The sequence below is a fragment of the Garra rufa genome, chromosome 21 (assembly GCF_049309525.1).
Source record: "Garra rufa chromosome 21, GarRuf1.0, whole genome shotgun sequence".
NCBI classification, from domain to species: domain Eukaryota; kingdom Metazoa; phylum Chordata; class Actinopteri; order Cypriniformes; family Cyprinidae; genus Garra; species Garra rufa.
Genome location: NC_133381.1, coordinates 17346373 through 17362580, shown reverse-complemented (window position 1 = coordinate 17362580; position 16208 = coordinate 17346373). Strand labels below are relative to the sequence as shown.

General features: G+C 35.7%; 1 protein-coding gene across 2 annotated transcripts; it reads left to right on the top strand.

The window, feature by feature from the left end:
* Positions 1–3650: 3650 nt before the first annotated feature.
* LOC141296128 (scavenger receptor cysteine-rich domain-containing protein DMBT1-like) lies at positions 3651–14002 on the top strand. Of its 2 annotated transcripts, none has more exons than XM_073827411.1 (24): positions 3651–3739; positions 3922–3945; positions 4075–4107; positions 4592–4684; positions 4801–4839; positions 4949–5047; positions 5181–5219; positions 5362–5460; positions 5627–5695; positions 5864–5959; positions 6133–6183; positions 8037–8057; positions 8382–8526; positions 8719–8903; positions 10656–10754; positions 10941–10988; positions 11179–11277; positions 11507–11533; positions 11644–11794; positions 12137–12348; positions 12569–12744; positions 12893–13284; positions 13459–13706; positions 13817–14002. In XM_073827411.1, exons 1-24 carry the CDS (start codon positions 3676–3678, stop codon positions 13858–13860), a joined length of 2553 nt encoding a protein of 850 aa, XP_073683512.1. In that variant the 5' UTR covers positions 3651–3675; the 3' UTR covers positions 13861–14002. The 2 variants fall into 2 exon arrangements, with proteins under 2 accessions (XP_073683512.1, XP_073683511.1); XM_073827410.1 differs by having other exon boundaries at positions 13459–13724.
* Positions 14003–16208: the final 2206 nt, after the last annotated feature.

Here is a 16208-nt window from a genome sequence, read left to right as displayed (position 1 = left end):
CTTCTTTGTCTTTTCCGCTGTAACGTCGTAACGCCACAACGCCAGAACGCCGTGAGAACTGTATTCGTAAATGAGCATAGTACAAACACATCAGAAATTATACAACACACAGTTGTCCAATACATCGAACACGTGAAACAAATACCTCGTTGGCCACTTGTCATGAAAAGAGTTCTTGAGAGATTATGAGAGTCTTCTTTGCTGTCCTTTTGACTTACGACAGCCCTTGTTTTAATTTAAACGTATTTAAACTTAGCAGAGCCTTGTGATGCGTCCGCTCATCATCAGTCCATCGGGTGTCTAACAAGCACGTCATTTCCGCTAAGGTGACGCATTCCCGCACATTACACTTAAAGTGCACCAAATGAATTTACATCACATTACAAATTTACTTATTTCAACTGAATACGAAACAGATTAATACAAGAAATTATCGAGTTAATTATATGAATTAATTATGAAACAAATATACAGAAGCTCAGAAACAGCATTTACAGTAGTGTAAAAAAAACACTTTTACCCGGTCAAAATAAGCTCTGCAAAATATCTGCTCATTTTACGCATAGGCCCTTTAAATGCAAATGAGCTCTGCTCCCCCGCCCCTCTCTGCTGAGGGATTAGGAGCTATAATATTTACTTTAGCCACATTTAGCCACGTTTATCAGTGAAACTTGCCAACAAGCACATTATTAAGAAAGGCCATTTGCAAAGATGCATAAAAAAACCCGTAGGTGAAGCTGCATCACAAATGATTCACACGAACATATATGCATATGTAGATAGGGATCAGCAATTTCATTTTAAAAACGAAAGTAACGTCCGCTGATTTTTCAGCGGCTCAGATGTCGGGAGTAAATGACAACTGCTAAGTTCTTAATAACATCCAACAACTGAACACTTCAATCGCTCAATTAGAGTCTTCCTCTGCACCTGAGTCACACAATGGCGGTCGGAGTCGGACTGTTTCAGCTCGGTGAGGGTGGCTCTAAGGTCAGACGCTCATGTCAATGAACTGTGTTTTGTCACAACGACAAGAAGCTGAGAATGATCTGACTTTAAAAAGGGGATATTACTTTTAAAGATTAAAAAAGTAACACTATGTGGATTTGTATGATTGTAGGGTGGTTGTGTACACAAACTGCCAACACACATTAATGTTCAAACAACATGGAAAAGTTAGTTTAGCATCCGATGAACCCTTTAATAATTTAATAGTGATATAATTGTCCATGAAGGCTGAAAGTGAAATACTTAATTGGCATGTTTTCTTTTAAAGATAAAATGAGCCAAAAAAGCGATTTAACTCAGACTAAAAGTCAAAAATTATCAAATGCTCATGAAGAATGCAATACCAATGCAATAATAGAATTTGCGAAATTAAGGCATGACCATTGGACAGTTAAATGCTCAATGGGTCAGCACAGTCAGAAAAAAACAGGTGGAGAAGAAAAGACAAGTTAACTGCAAAAGAATTAATGATTACAACCTGTTTGAAGTCTGACAGTAAGTTTTGGAAGTTCATTCTTATTCTCCTACCCTAAAAAGTCTGTCTTGCAGAGATGGATTAAAAATGAATGCCCAAAACTTACTGTCATAGCCTGGAAGATACATTCTTCAAACATTGGTACAAGAGGATGTGATGCTGGTGCTTTCTAAAGTCACTCTCAACTTATCTCTCTATAAAGCCTGAAGCAGTCTTCATGTATTTCACAACACTTTAGCATGCACACATTGCACTTCTGGAGACTCCAGGTAGGTTGCAGTTCTGGAAAAATGCTTGCATTGTGGTGGTTTCACACCCAATTCTTAACCTTAACACTTAATTCTTTTGCAGTAAACATGTCTTTTCTTCTCCACCTATTTTTCCGACCATGCTGATATAAGCATTTCGCTGACCAAAGGTCATGCCTTAACTTTGCAAATTCTATTATTACATTGGTATTGCATTCTTCTGGGCATTTAATAATTTTTGTTTAGTTCGAGTTAAATCTCTTTTTTTGGCTCATTTTACCTGTAAAAGAAAAACATGCCTGAATATAATAATATTTTTACTTCCAGCCTTCAATTAAATATCACAACAATATGTTTATACACGTGTAAATGACATACATATAAATGAGCATGTTTACCCTAAAAAATTAGACGAGCAAAATGTAAAGCTATTGTGAGCTCATTTAAAAGAATGTCCTCAATAAGACTAGGGAAAGACTAAGTAACAGCATCCCTATCCCATACACCCCTATGTACATAACTGTGGAAATGACACAGCTGAATGCAGTATGTATTTTATGTCTGTTGGCACAAAGTTTGTGACAGTGGCGTCATCAGAGACTGCAGTACAGATAATGTTAATGGTGCAAATGTATTTCATTTAGTGCAAATAAGGTGTGGCAGTGCTTTATAACTGTAAATCAAGAGTGATAATAAAAGTTGCATAAAACTCAGCTGTATCGTTTCCACGATTATGATGTTCTATAGATTTTTCCCAGCAGATGCTCCAGGATATTGATATATCATAAGGAAATCCTCCTTAGGTTGCTTTTGGCTATATAAGTGGTAGCTGTAAGACAAACTTGATCAGAAGAAAAAGATGGAAGCTCTGACTTTCCTCCTCTGTCTGCTTCTAACTGCCCTTCAGGGTAAGATTATCATTCACTTCAGAAAACTGTTTAACGTATGAAACAGCTGCTAGCTTGAAAATCATGTTTTGCTCAAATGATTTCACAGTTCAGTGAGATGACTTTGTAATCATAGAAATTGATTGTGCATTGCTTACATTAAATTAATGTTATGTCTGTCATATTACAGCAAATGTCACTGGGTCACAGACAACAGGTAAACATCCTTCAGCATTATATAGTGTCAAACATGGATTTTATGCATATTTTTATATAACGTTGAAACATCATTCAAAAAGATATTTTGTTTTTGTGCTTGACTGGCTGTATTCCACTGAAGGTTTTTCAGGTATGTATGTATGTATGTATGTACGTATCTATCTATCTATCTATCTATCTATCTATCTATCTATCTATCTATCTATCTATCTATCTATCTATCTATCTATCTATCTATCTATCTATCTATCTATCTATCTATCTATCTATCTATCTATCTATCTATCTATCTATCTATCTATCTATCTATTCTAATTTTATAATGCTAGTGGTAACACTTTATTTTAAGGACCAATTGCCACTGTTGACTAGCTGCTTATTAGCATGAATATTACTAGAATATTAGCTGTTTATTAGTACTTATAAAGCAGAGTAATGCCTTATTCTGCATGAACATGTTTTAGATTCCTTAATCCAACCCTATACCTAAACCTAACAACTACTAACTATTAATAAGCAGCAAATTAGGAGATTACTGAGAGTAAACACGTAATTAATAGTGAATATGTGTTCTTCACTTTATACATTAAAAACTATATACATTTAAAACCTTTCCCCATTTTTCTATTTCAAATCAGAGCTCATCATCAGTATTGAGATATGCTGCATGATTTCCATTAGTTATGTACACTCATTTATAAATGCCATTGTGGATTTAATAATAATAATAATAATAATAATAATAATAAATAATAATAATAATAACAATAATAATAATAATAATAATATTTTTTTTCTCTTTTCCCAAGACTCCTGCAATGGTAACTGTGGCTTTTTTATGTTCTCCTGTGCATGTGACAACTCCTGTCATAACTTTGGGGACTGTTGCCCTGACTATGATGGTGAGTTCCTCTTGATCCAACACACATTTCAAAGCAAACACATAACTCTTTTGTATTAAGCACAGGCCAGTGTATTGCTATTTTTTTCTGATGCCAAGAAGCAACATTATATAAGCACTGTTTGCCAAACATGATTGTTTGAAGGGGTTCATCCTGACAAGTTCTTTCTCCTTTTTACTCAGACTATTGTGCAGTGTCCACAACAGGTACAGCTATCACACACTAGTAAAATCAATACCTGAAACTAAGATACATACAGTTTTTAATATAACTCATTGTTTGCATATGATGTTGAAACTTACATTCACATAATATATTTATTTTGTTTTGTATAGATTTTGGGGTGACTTCCACAGAAGAACCTTCATGTACCTACCTACCTATCTATCTATCTATCTATCTATCTATCTATCTATCTATCTATCTATCTATCTATCTATCTATCTATCTATCTATCTATCTATCTATCTATCTATCTATCTATCTATCTATCTATCTATTTATCTATCTATCTATCTATCTGTCTATCTATCTATCTATCTATCTATCTATCTATCTATCTATAAAATAAGGTTAAATTGTCAGTGGCTTGCTAGAACATTATGTTTCACTCAGATGATATACACTTTCTCAGTTCATAAAACTGACGTGAATGAAAAACAGTATAAAAAAACATACAGAAAGAAAGGTTTATACTAAATATAATGTACACATTATTTGACAATATAGTTGCAATTCTTAAAAAAATCTTTAGACTTACTGCAACAATCAATAATGTTACTATCAGTATTATCTGAAATTGTTCAGTCCTTACTCATAATAATGCCTAACATCTCTTTCTCTGTTCTGTAGATTCATGCAGATATAACTGTGGATATGACTTTGGCACTTGTTCATGTACACACTCCTGTCAGTACTATGGAAACTGTTGCTATGACTATGACAGTAAGTTTTTTCTAGAACCAACACTTTGAAATCAAATGCTACACTCAAATCTGTCTTGTATTAAGCATATGGGTCATTTTGCAAAATTGAAATTGATTTCACTTCTTTTTATACAGGCTATTGCTCAATGACAACCAACTGGCCAGATACAACAGGTGCACCTACATCTTTCTTATCTGTCTGTCAGATTCAAACGTTTTTTCTTTTTTTTCTAGTTTCCTGGGTGCAGAAGGAGGATGATATCTTTGTTTCTCTCTCTGCTAGCTTTACCCTCCTGCAGGTATAACTGTGGATACAACCTCGGCAGCTGCTCATGCAACTATGACTGTCAGTACTATGGCAGTTGCTGCCCTGACTATGACAGTGAGTTGATCGGACTTCAAGATATAGATAGATGCAAATATCTATTGCACTGCATATATGATCCTTTGTGATGCCAGAAATCAAACTGATTTCTAGAATGTTTAATGTAGTTTTATCTCTTCACTACATACAGGCTACTGCTCTACAACAACTGACTGGCCACATACAACAGGTTCACTTAAATCTTAACTGTCTGACAGATTCAAAGCTTTCCCTTGTTTCCTGGATGTTGAGGGAGGTTGATGGCCCTTTAGTCATACATCACACACATATTGATGGTTTTTGTTCATTGCTAATATGTTTCTCTCTACTAGATTTCCCCTCCTGCATGTATAACTGTGGATACTACATTGGCAGCTGCTCCTGCACCCATGACTGTCAGTACTACGGCAATTGTTGCCCTGACTATAGCAGTGAGTTGCTCTTGATCAGACACTTTAACATGAAAACTGTAAACACAAATACAAATCTTTCGAGCATATGGATCATTACATTTCCTGTCATGATGAGAATTTTGCTGAATCATAAATTGACTTTTCTTTTCTTCCTACTTCAATTTTATCTTCTCTCTTTACACAGGCTACTGCCCAACACCGGGTCCAACAGCAACTTCACCAGAACAAACATCTGTAGAGACAGATACATCAGGTGCTGCTGCTGCCATTCATTTATGGCCACTAATGACATCAAAAAACATACAAAGGCAGAAATTATTCCAGGATTGTTTTTTTGTAATAAAATGTATACACTAATCAGTAACGTGTCTCAGTAATGTGGACATCACATACATCCTAATGGTTTCTCTCTCTCCACTAGCTTCCTCCTGCATGTATAACTGTGGATACTATGCTGGCAGCTGCTCATGCACCTCTTACTGTCATCATTATGGGGACTGTTGCCCTGACTATGACAGTGAGTTCCTATTGATCAGACACTTTACAATTAAATATTGTAAACACAAACAAATCTTTCGAGCATATGGATCATTGCATTTCCTGTGATAAAATTAATTTTGCTGAATCAAAAAACTTGGCTTTAGGCCTATTTTTCTACCTACCTAAGTTTTATCTCTTCTCTTTACACAGGCTACTGCCCAACACCAGCACCACCAACAACTTTTGAGACAGCTACAACAGGTACTGCTGCTGCCATTCATTTATGACTACTAATGAAATAAAATAAAAAAAACATAGAAAGTAGGGATGGGACGATAAATCGATTCTGAGATTCCGAATGCATCGCGATTCTCTTTGGAATATTCGATTCTGAGATTAGATTTTAACAGCAGATGGCACTCTAATCTAGTTTTTATCCACATACTTGAAAGCTCACGAATTGACCATATGCACGAATTACTTCCTTGTTTAGACAAGCCAGCTAAGTCATTTCCGGTCAACTGTACTGTGCCATAATATGAGCGTACTTTGTTTGTTTTCTCTACATAATCCATTCACAATCGAAGAAAAGTGTTGTTTGTCTAAGAAGACTAAACGTCCATGTATACCGTTTCAAGAATGACAAATGCCAGTTTAAAAAAATACGCGAGTAAATCGGCTAAATATGCGCGAGTCAATGCTATGATTGACTGTAATAACCGGACCAAACAAATGACAAGCTGATGTCAGAAAAAGAGCTTAAATGATTCAGACTGAATTCAGAGTAACAAAACTACAGCAGTAACAAGTATGTGTTGGTTAAATATAGGCTATTTAATAGATTTTACAGTTCAAGATAAAACTTAAAAGATGTAGTTATTAAATTTTATATAAAAAATTCAAATTCCTATCGATTCATATTGAGTGCATTATTTAATTATTATACCATCAATATTTAACGTATTTGTAGTGAACTATTAGTAGTATTTAAATAATTCACCCTTATAGGCTGTTTGTGTGTGAGCTTAATGATTTTCTGCACTTGCTATACTATATATATATACTTAAGGGCGGTAAAAGTACTACAATTTATTATACTATTAATTTTATAATAAATCGAAAAGCAAGACGTTTTGAAAAATATAGGGAGTTTAAAAGGAAGCTGCATAATAAATAATCCTCTGCTGCCATCTATTGGTTATATGGGTAATTCCATATTTTAGCCAAAAAATAGATGTTGTTTTCCGTGAAAAGTCTTTTTTTTTCGATGCCGTTTTTATGAATGAAAAGTGAGTCCTTGAAGTAGGCCTACATTTCACCGCTGTAGAGTTAGAAAATAATAAAGGCTTTAAAATATTGCAAGATTTAAAAAATGTGTTCATGACTATTAAGGTGTCACGATTCAGGCAGGAACACACGAACAACGACGTAAAAAAAGTATTTAATAAATCCAATGGAAAACAAGCAGACACAGGAACACAAGGAGGTAACATTAAAGACCGACAAAACATGAAGGTGAGCACACACTATAAATAGACATGTTGTTTCTAATGTTGCAATTATATTTTTTCTCAGTTTCTGATAAGAATGAGGCAGTAGATGAGTCTCAGGAGTGTCCACCTAATATATAGCACATATAAAATGAGCTTCAGCGGAAGTTTACGAGCTGGCTTATCTTTATGCGGAAGTTCTAAAGAACGCTCTGTGCATAAGGTCAATTAAGTGCTGAAGAGCACTTGTGTGTTCGGCTGAATGATGTATTTTCACCTGGGATCAGAATGCTTTTATGACACGAGATTAACGTAAACAGAGCCCACTGTGAACAGCCGTGTAATTCGCTTCAAACTTTTCGAATTGTATGAAGAGTATTTTAGGTTCAAGTGCGTGTAAGGATTTGGAAACAAGCAGAGCACGGCTCTAAAGCAAGCAGTACCATCTGCTGTTCAAAACTAAGCTTAGAATCGATTTGAGAAAGAATCGCGATGTGTTCAGAAAATATCAGAATCTATCTATCTATCCCGTCAACATTACATGGTGTGGGGCATGGGTCTTTCAAGCATATTATCATAAAATGTTAATACAAGTTTACTTTTTATTTATTTTGTCTTTTGTAGGCTGGATGGATTTCACAGCAGGTGATTCAATTCTATCTATCTATATGTGTCTGTCTAGTCCCTCTGTCTGTCTGTCTGTTGGATATTAAACAGATTACCTTGTGAGGAGCATGTGGGAGGTCCTTTATACCAGAGCACTAACATTAGTTATATCAAATTCTAATCTGCTGATAGCCTGTATTCAGCCTGTATTCAGTTGATTTAAATGTATGGACTTCTATGCAACTCATATTTGAATTTTCTGTTTTTAATTAGACACACTTCCCTCAAAATAAGATGAGTTTAACATGATAGTAAGATTAGAATAACCTTTTTTATTCTGTTTTCATTCCATTTTCAAACAAGAACCATGTGGTGGCTACATGACGGATTGGATAGGTGATTTGTTTAGCCCCCGCTACCCCAATAACTACCCTAATAATGCACGATGCACATGGACCATTCATAGCACAGGGAACACAACTGTGTCAATGATCTTCACCGATGTAGAGTAGGACACCTTTTATATTTTACTTCTTTTTTACTTTTCATATTTATAATAGGTTATTGCCAATATTTCCACAGAATACTGAAATTCTGTAACTATCTGTTTAAATATTAAGTTTTCACTTTCATATGTTCTTAGACAAAATATGATGCAAAAATGCCTTTGCGTTTGTTTTCTTTCTCTCTTCTGTGCTAGTTTGGAAACATGCTGTGACTACATCAGAATATATGATGGCCCTTCTATCCATTACCCCTTACTGGGAGAAATACGGGACTACAGGAACCAGTCTTTTAAATCCAGCAACAATGATCTGACTGTCTTTTTCTTCAGTGATCACAGTGTAACACGTAAAGGATTTCATGCAGAATGGATCTCTGTAGGTAAGAACAAAATTACATTTGAATCACACAGGTGTATGTGTGTATGTGTGTGTCTAAGTGTTTGTATTTTCATATACAGGTCCTTTTCAAAAAATTTGCATATTGTGATAAAGTTCATTATTTTCTGTAATGTACTGATAAACATTAGACTTTCATATATTTTAGATTCATTACACACAACTGAAGTAGTTCAAGCCTTTTATTGTTTTAATATTGATGATTTTGGCATACAGCTCATGAAAACCCAAAATTCCTATCTCAAAAAATTAGCATATCATGAAAAGGTTCTCTAAACGAGCTATTAACCTAATCATCTGAATCAACTAATTAACTCTAAACACCTGCAAAAGATTCCTGAGGCTTTTAAAAACTCCCAGCCTGGTTCATTACTCAAAACCGCAATCATGGGTAAGACTGCTGACCTGACTGCTGTCCAGAAGGCCATCATTGACACCCTCAAGCAAGAGGGTAAGACACAGAAAGAAATTTCTGAACGAATAGGCTGTTCCCAGAGTGCTGTATCAAGGCACCTCAGTGGGAAGTCTGTGGGAAGGAAAAAGTGTGGCAGAAAACGCTGCACAACGAGAAGAGGTGACCGGACCCTGAGGAAGATTGTGGAGAAGGACCGATTCCAGACCTTGGGGGACCTGCAGAAGCAGTGGACTGAGTCTGGAGTAGAAACATCCAGAGCCACCGTGTACAGGTGCCAAGTCAAGCCACTTTTGAACCAGAAACAGTGGCAGCGCCTGACCTGGGCTACAGAGAAGCAGCACTGGACTGTTGCTCAGTGGTCCAAAGTACTTTTTTCGGATGAAAGCAAATTTTGCATGTCATTCGGAAATCAAGGTGCCAGAGTCTAGAGGAAGACTGGAGAGAGGGAAATGCCAAAATGCCTGAAGTCCAGTGTCAAGTACCCACAGTCAGTGATGGTCTGGGGTGCCATGTCAGCTGCTGGTGTTGGTCCACTGTGTTTTATCAAGGGCAGGGTCAATGCAGCTAGCTATCAGGAGATTTTGGAGCACTTCATGCTTCCATCTGCTGAAAAGCTTTATGGAGATGAAGACTTCATTTTTCAGCACGACCTGGCACCTGCTCACAGTGCCAAAACCACTGGTAAATGGTTTACTGACCATGGTATTACTGTGCTCAATTGGCCTGCCAACTCTCCTGACCTGAACCCCATAGAGAATCTGTGGGATATTGTGAAGAGAAAGTTGAGAGACGCAAGACCCAACACTCTGGATGAGCTTAAGGCCGCTAACGAAGCATCCTGGGCCTCCATAACACCTCAGCAGTGCCACAGACTGATTGCCTCCATGCCACGCCGCATTGAAGCAGTCATTTCTGCAAAAGGATTCCTGACCAAGTATTGAGTGCATAACTGAACATAATTATTTGAAGGTTGACTTTTTTTGTATTAAAAACACTTTTCTTTTAATGGTCGGATTAAATATGCTAATTTTTTGAGATAGGAATTTTGGGTTTTCATGAGCTGTATGCCAAAATCATCAATATTAAAACAATAAAAGGCTTGAACTACGTCAGTTGTGTGTAATGAATCTAAAATATATGAAAGTCTAATGTTTATCAGTACATTACAGAAAATAATGAACTTTATCACAATATGCTAATTTTTTGAAAAGGACCTGTATATACTGTATACACATATATTATGCAAACAAAAACTTTTTTTTGGAAGCTATTAATCAAGCCCTAATGAGAAAGGTTGATCTCCCTATCTCTCTCTACTAGCTTTACCCTCCTGCATGAATAACTGTGGATACAACCTCAGCAACTGCTCATGCAACTACAACTGTCAGTACTACGGCAATTGTTGTCCTGATTACAACAGTAAGTTCCTGATCAGACAGATGGTTTAGAATGAAATATTGGGAACATACATACAAAAATCTTTCCTGCAGAGCACATGGATCATTGTATTTCCCATGATGAAGTTTGATGCATTTTACTGAATCAAAGCTGAATAGCTACAGTACCTTTCTTCCTACTTCAGTTTTATCTCTTCTCTTTACAAAGGCTACTGTTCATCAACAACTGAAACTCCAGCAACAGCAGAAACAACAGGTATTGCTGCCATTCATTTGAATTTAAGTGACACTGATAGGATTAATTGCATGAATGTACAACAATTACTTCAAAGGCAGTAACTGGCATTTCTAGCTAACTATGCACACTGATATTTAGGAAAATAACATATATATTACAAACCTATTGATGACATTATTAGTAAAATCTATTTCTTCCTCTACTATAGCAGATCACTCCTGCATGTATAACTGTGGATATCATTTCGGCAGCTGCTCATGCGACTACGACTGTCAGTACTATGGCAACTGTTGCTATGACTTTCACTGTAAGTTACTCAAAATCAGCTGAAACAGCTCTTAACCAGTCTAACATAAACTTTACTAGATAATGTACAGTATAATGTATAATATGTAATGCAAATATTTACAAATTATGTTTTGAAGAATGTTCGCAACCAGAAACTTAATTTGTTTGTAAATTATTATCATTATAAGACTCAAACATGATCCCTCTGGTTCATATTAATCCAGTTTTATCTCTTTCTCTTTATTCAGGGTATTGCCCATCGTACACAACACCAGGTACTGTGTCACTAGTTTTTTGTAATGCCTAAGGCTAAATTCACAAAACATTTGTATCTGTTTCTGATGATACTTGTTTATAAGTGTAAGTAACACATTTCTTTCCTTAGATCCTCACCCTCATTGTGGAGGACACCTGTATGGTTCTGGACTGTTTTCCAGTCCAAACTACCCATACTATTACCATGACAATGCCTACTGTGTGTGGTATCTCTCTGCTCAGCAGGGACAGAGGATCTTCCTGACATTTGCTGATGTGCAGTAAGTGAGAGATCAGTAGTGAGCAGTGCAATTCTGGTGGAATAACATTTGCTGTTTGCTAAGTTGATTAAAACATACTATTTATATTCACTATAATTTAATTATATACTATAATTTATAATTTAAAATAAAATCATCATTTATTAAAGGTGTAAATTAATGCAATGAATAAAATTATTACAAAAAAAGTTATTTGAACTTAATGAGTAGTGTGATTATTGAGGATTTTTTTTATATATGTAGTACCACTAACAACCTGCAGGTGCAACCAATTCTAAATGACTCATTTAAATAAAATATTATCTTACCTGGATCAGGTGGCATTTTGTCTGTTTCTTTCAGATTGGAGCGCTGCTGTAGCTGTGACTACATCACGGTGTATGACGGCTCTTCCACTGGTTATCCACAGCTGGGAAAGGTCTGCTTCAATGACACCACACACCAGGTGTTTCACTCTTCTTCACGATACATGACTGTTGTTTTCAGGAGTGACTACTCTGGTGTCAGCCATGGTTTCAAGGCCCTTTTCACAAGCTCTCTGACGGCTGATCAAGGTAATGCCCTGTGAACAAAAAAATGTATAAGTTCTATGCTGAATAGCTGTCACATGTATTCCATCCTTTATCTGACCATAAAGGAGTTTTCTCTTCACAAAATGAAATATATTATTAAAAAAATATACACAAGCATTTTAAAACATGAAAGACCTCTTTTGTCTTCAAATTAAATAAATTACAAAATTACACTTAGGGGATGAATATTTTTGCCCTGCAGGTCGGGTGGATTGTTCCTCAGACAACATGGTCATTGTCATTCAAAGGTCTTACCTGAACTCACTCGGGTTGAGTGCATATGATCTTTATGTGGATGACCATGTTTGCAGACCCTCCGTTAGCAGTACTGAGGTTGTGTTCAGCTTCCCACTTGACTCGTGTGGGACCGTCAAAGAGGTATGACCTACACATGTGCCAGATCCAGCATGGCTCCAGTACTGATATACCTGTAAGGGATTGTATCTCTGTATTTATTTTGCCAAAACTGAAAATTATCATCTTTATCATACAACATCACCCACACTCTGTCTCTCTTTTCCTTTAGATGATGAATGGTTATGTGTCCTACACCAACAATGTGCGGGGCTCTCAGTCTCAATCAGGTGAAATTACTCGTCAGTCACAGTTCCTACTTCATGTGGGCTGCCGAATGGAGCCGGACACCATGGTGCAGATATTCTACAAGGCCAGTGAGGTCATCAATGCCAACATCACAGGAACGGGCCGCTTCAATGCCAGCATAGCTTTCTACAGCTCCAGCAGTTTCTACTATAAAATTTATGACTCTCCATATGAGGTGAACCTGAATCAGTATCTGTACGTTCAGGTTGAGCTAAACAGACATGACAACAGCCTGGATCTTTTCCTAGACACCTGTGTAGCATCTCCAAATCCCAATGACTTCAAAGATCGCTCCTATGACTTGCTGCGTAACGGGTAAGACCTTTTCATTCTTAAATGTAACTCCCTCCACCATCGTATCATATGTGACAGTGGAATCAGTTAAGATCTAAGACTGTATTTCAGTCAGAATTCTGTTATTCCCAGTCTAAATATGTTCTTGTACCCATTTGCACTAACACTGTATTTCTTTTGTTTTGTCTTTTGTAGATGTGCCAGAGACAACACATATTATTCCTACACCAGCGGTCATTACTACTACGCTCGATTCAGATTCCAGGCTTTCAAGTTCCTCCGGACTCACGCCTATGTGTACCTGCAGTGTAAGGTGATCATCTGCCCCGATAACGATTACAACTCCCGCTGCCGCCAAGGTTGTCTCTCACGTCGCAAGAGATCCCTTGACAGCAGCACCTACCACACCAATACTGTGACTCTGGGGCCAATCAAACTCAAAGGTCAGAGGCCATTAACAGGTATAATTTCTAATGAATTTACTTCTAAGTGTTTGATGTGTTAATACTGAGATTTTCCTAATGTCTGTCCATTAATTTCTCTATCTGTCAAGGACTAAGCCGTGGTGAGAAGGATTTGGAGAAGTCAAAGGAATGAACTGAAATGGAAGGAATGAATTAACCATCTACTTGATCATCACCTTAATCATAACTATTAATCAATCTTTATTAATCACCCAGCAAATTAAACGAAACACAAATTGTTTTTTTGTAATTCAATAAAGCATTTCTAAACAGCAGTTCTGATCACTAGTGTCTGCAGTTGTTTATATTCTCTTGCATTCTATTCATTGTGTTTATATCACCTTTCTGAAATTAATCAACATAATGCAAGATACAAAAGACAGTGACAAATATCAGGAGAAAAAATCATTTTGATATTTATAAAGAAAATAAAGGTAACACTTTAGTTTAGGGACCAATTTACGCTATTAACTAGATGCTTGTTAGCATGTATATTGGCAGTTTATTACAACTTATAAAGTACATGAATGCTTTATACTACATGACCATATTTTACATTCTTAATCCTACCAAATACCTAAACTTAACAATCTTACTAACTATTCATATAAGCAACAAGCAACAAATAAGCAGTGTATTGAGGCAAAAGTTGTAGTTATTTAATAATGAGAATTGGTCACCAAACTAAAGTGTGACAAAAATAAAGTGAAAAATATCAGGGAGATACAACTGTCCTAATATAAGAACAAAATTCTTAAAAAGAAAACCAATATAAAAGATAACTCATATTAAAAGTTTAAAACCATAGGACATCTATAGTACATGAATACAGAGAGTGCATTTCTAAGAACTTTTCCATTTATTTATCATGGACACCAGTGTCAGAGTCTCTAGATGGAATCTAATCTGTGCCTCCATCTAATGGTGTTATCGATAATTAGCCTACATCGATGTGGGTTTTTGAATTAACAATAACAATTAGGGCTACAACATCAAATTTAAAGATATATTTATACAATTTGGGGTTAGGGTTATACTTTTAAACTTATACATTCAGACTTGTAGATTAATCAGAGAGTATTATTAACCGGCAACGAGGGGAAAAAGTTTTGTTGTTACATGCCTGTCTGCTAATAGCCAGTATTAAATGGTTTTAAATCATGAACAAATCCTACACACAAAAAATAATAAATAAATAAGTAAATTGAACTTTGTACCATTTTGATTGGAGTCTTCAAAATATGATTATGTTATGCTAGAGAGATTATAATACCTTAATTTACTTATTATCTGATGCCTTTAAGTATTTTATATTCTCATATCCCATGTTTATGTAAAGAACCATGTGGTGACAATATGACAGATTGGATGGGTGAATTATTCAGCCCCCAGTGCCTAAAATACTACATTGCCAGTTTCCTACTCTGTTATTTAGTGGTTCTGTAATATTTTGGGGCATTGTGATCTCCAGTTCCTCGCCCTCATTGTGGAGGACACCTGAAGAGTTTCTGAAGTTTATATTCACCTGCATTCCTTTCAGTGCTCTCTATGAAATAAAACAAGAAAATGCAACGTAAAAAAAGACAATGACAAATGTGACATTTCTCCTTTAAAACATGTTTGTTCAAACCCTGTTGGATTTAAATGTTTTGAGAGGTTTGGATGCTATTTATTTCTAAATTAAAATTAATTGTGATATTTTAAAGAAATTTGTCAGGGTGATACAATTGTCCTGATATAAAAATGAAATTATTACAAAGAAAACCTGTTATGTTTTTGGCATAATATTTTTTTATTATTTTCTTGTTTTTGACAAAAACCTTTGGCTGTTTATCAGTATCTGAACAACTGCTAATTCATCAGTCAAGTCCTACATCCAACATGCAGAAACATGCATAGAAAATATATTTAAAACATAAAAACTATGATTAAGTTGTTTGCACTTGCCTGTTTCGAAGGTAAGATTCTATTATTGCTTGATGGCTGCCATAAAACTTGAAAAAAAAAAACTATATTTTAAACTATATCAAATGTTCAAAACCACAGGACATCAACGTGAATACAAAATGTAACACTAGTATTTTAAATAGAATTTTCCTTTTGTTTATTGTGGAAACCAAACTTCCAAGTGAGTAAATCTTGATGAAATAGGGTGGACCTCTATAGACATTAAGCAGGTTAGGCACCATACTGAATTTGACATGACTGTGAGGGACTGACTTACAGTCTTTACAATGCCACACACTGTGTAAAAGTCCAAGACGATGTAATTTTTGCAAAAACAAAGAGGAACAAAAGCTATTGTGAGCTCATTTAAAAGAATGTCCTTAATAAGACAGGAAGGACAACATCCCTATCCCATACATCCCTATGTACATAACTGTGGAAATGACACAGCTGAATGCAGTATGTATTTTATATCTGTTGGCACAAAGTTTGTGACAGTGGAATCATAAGAGATTGCAATACAGATAATGTTAA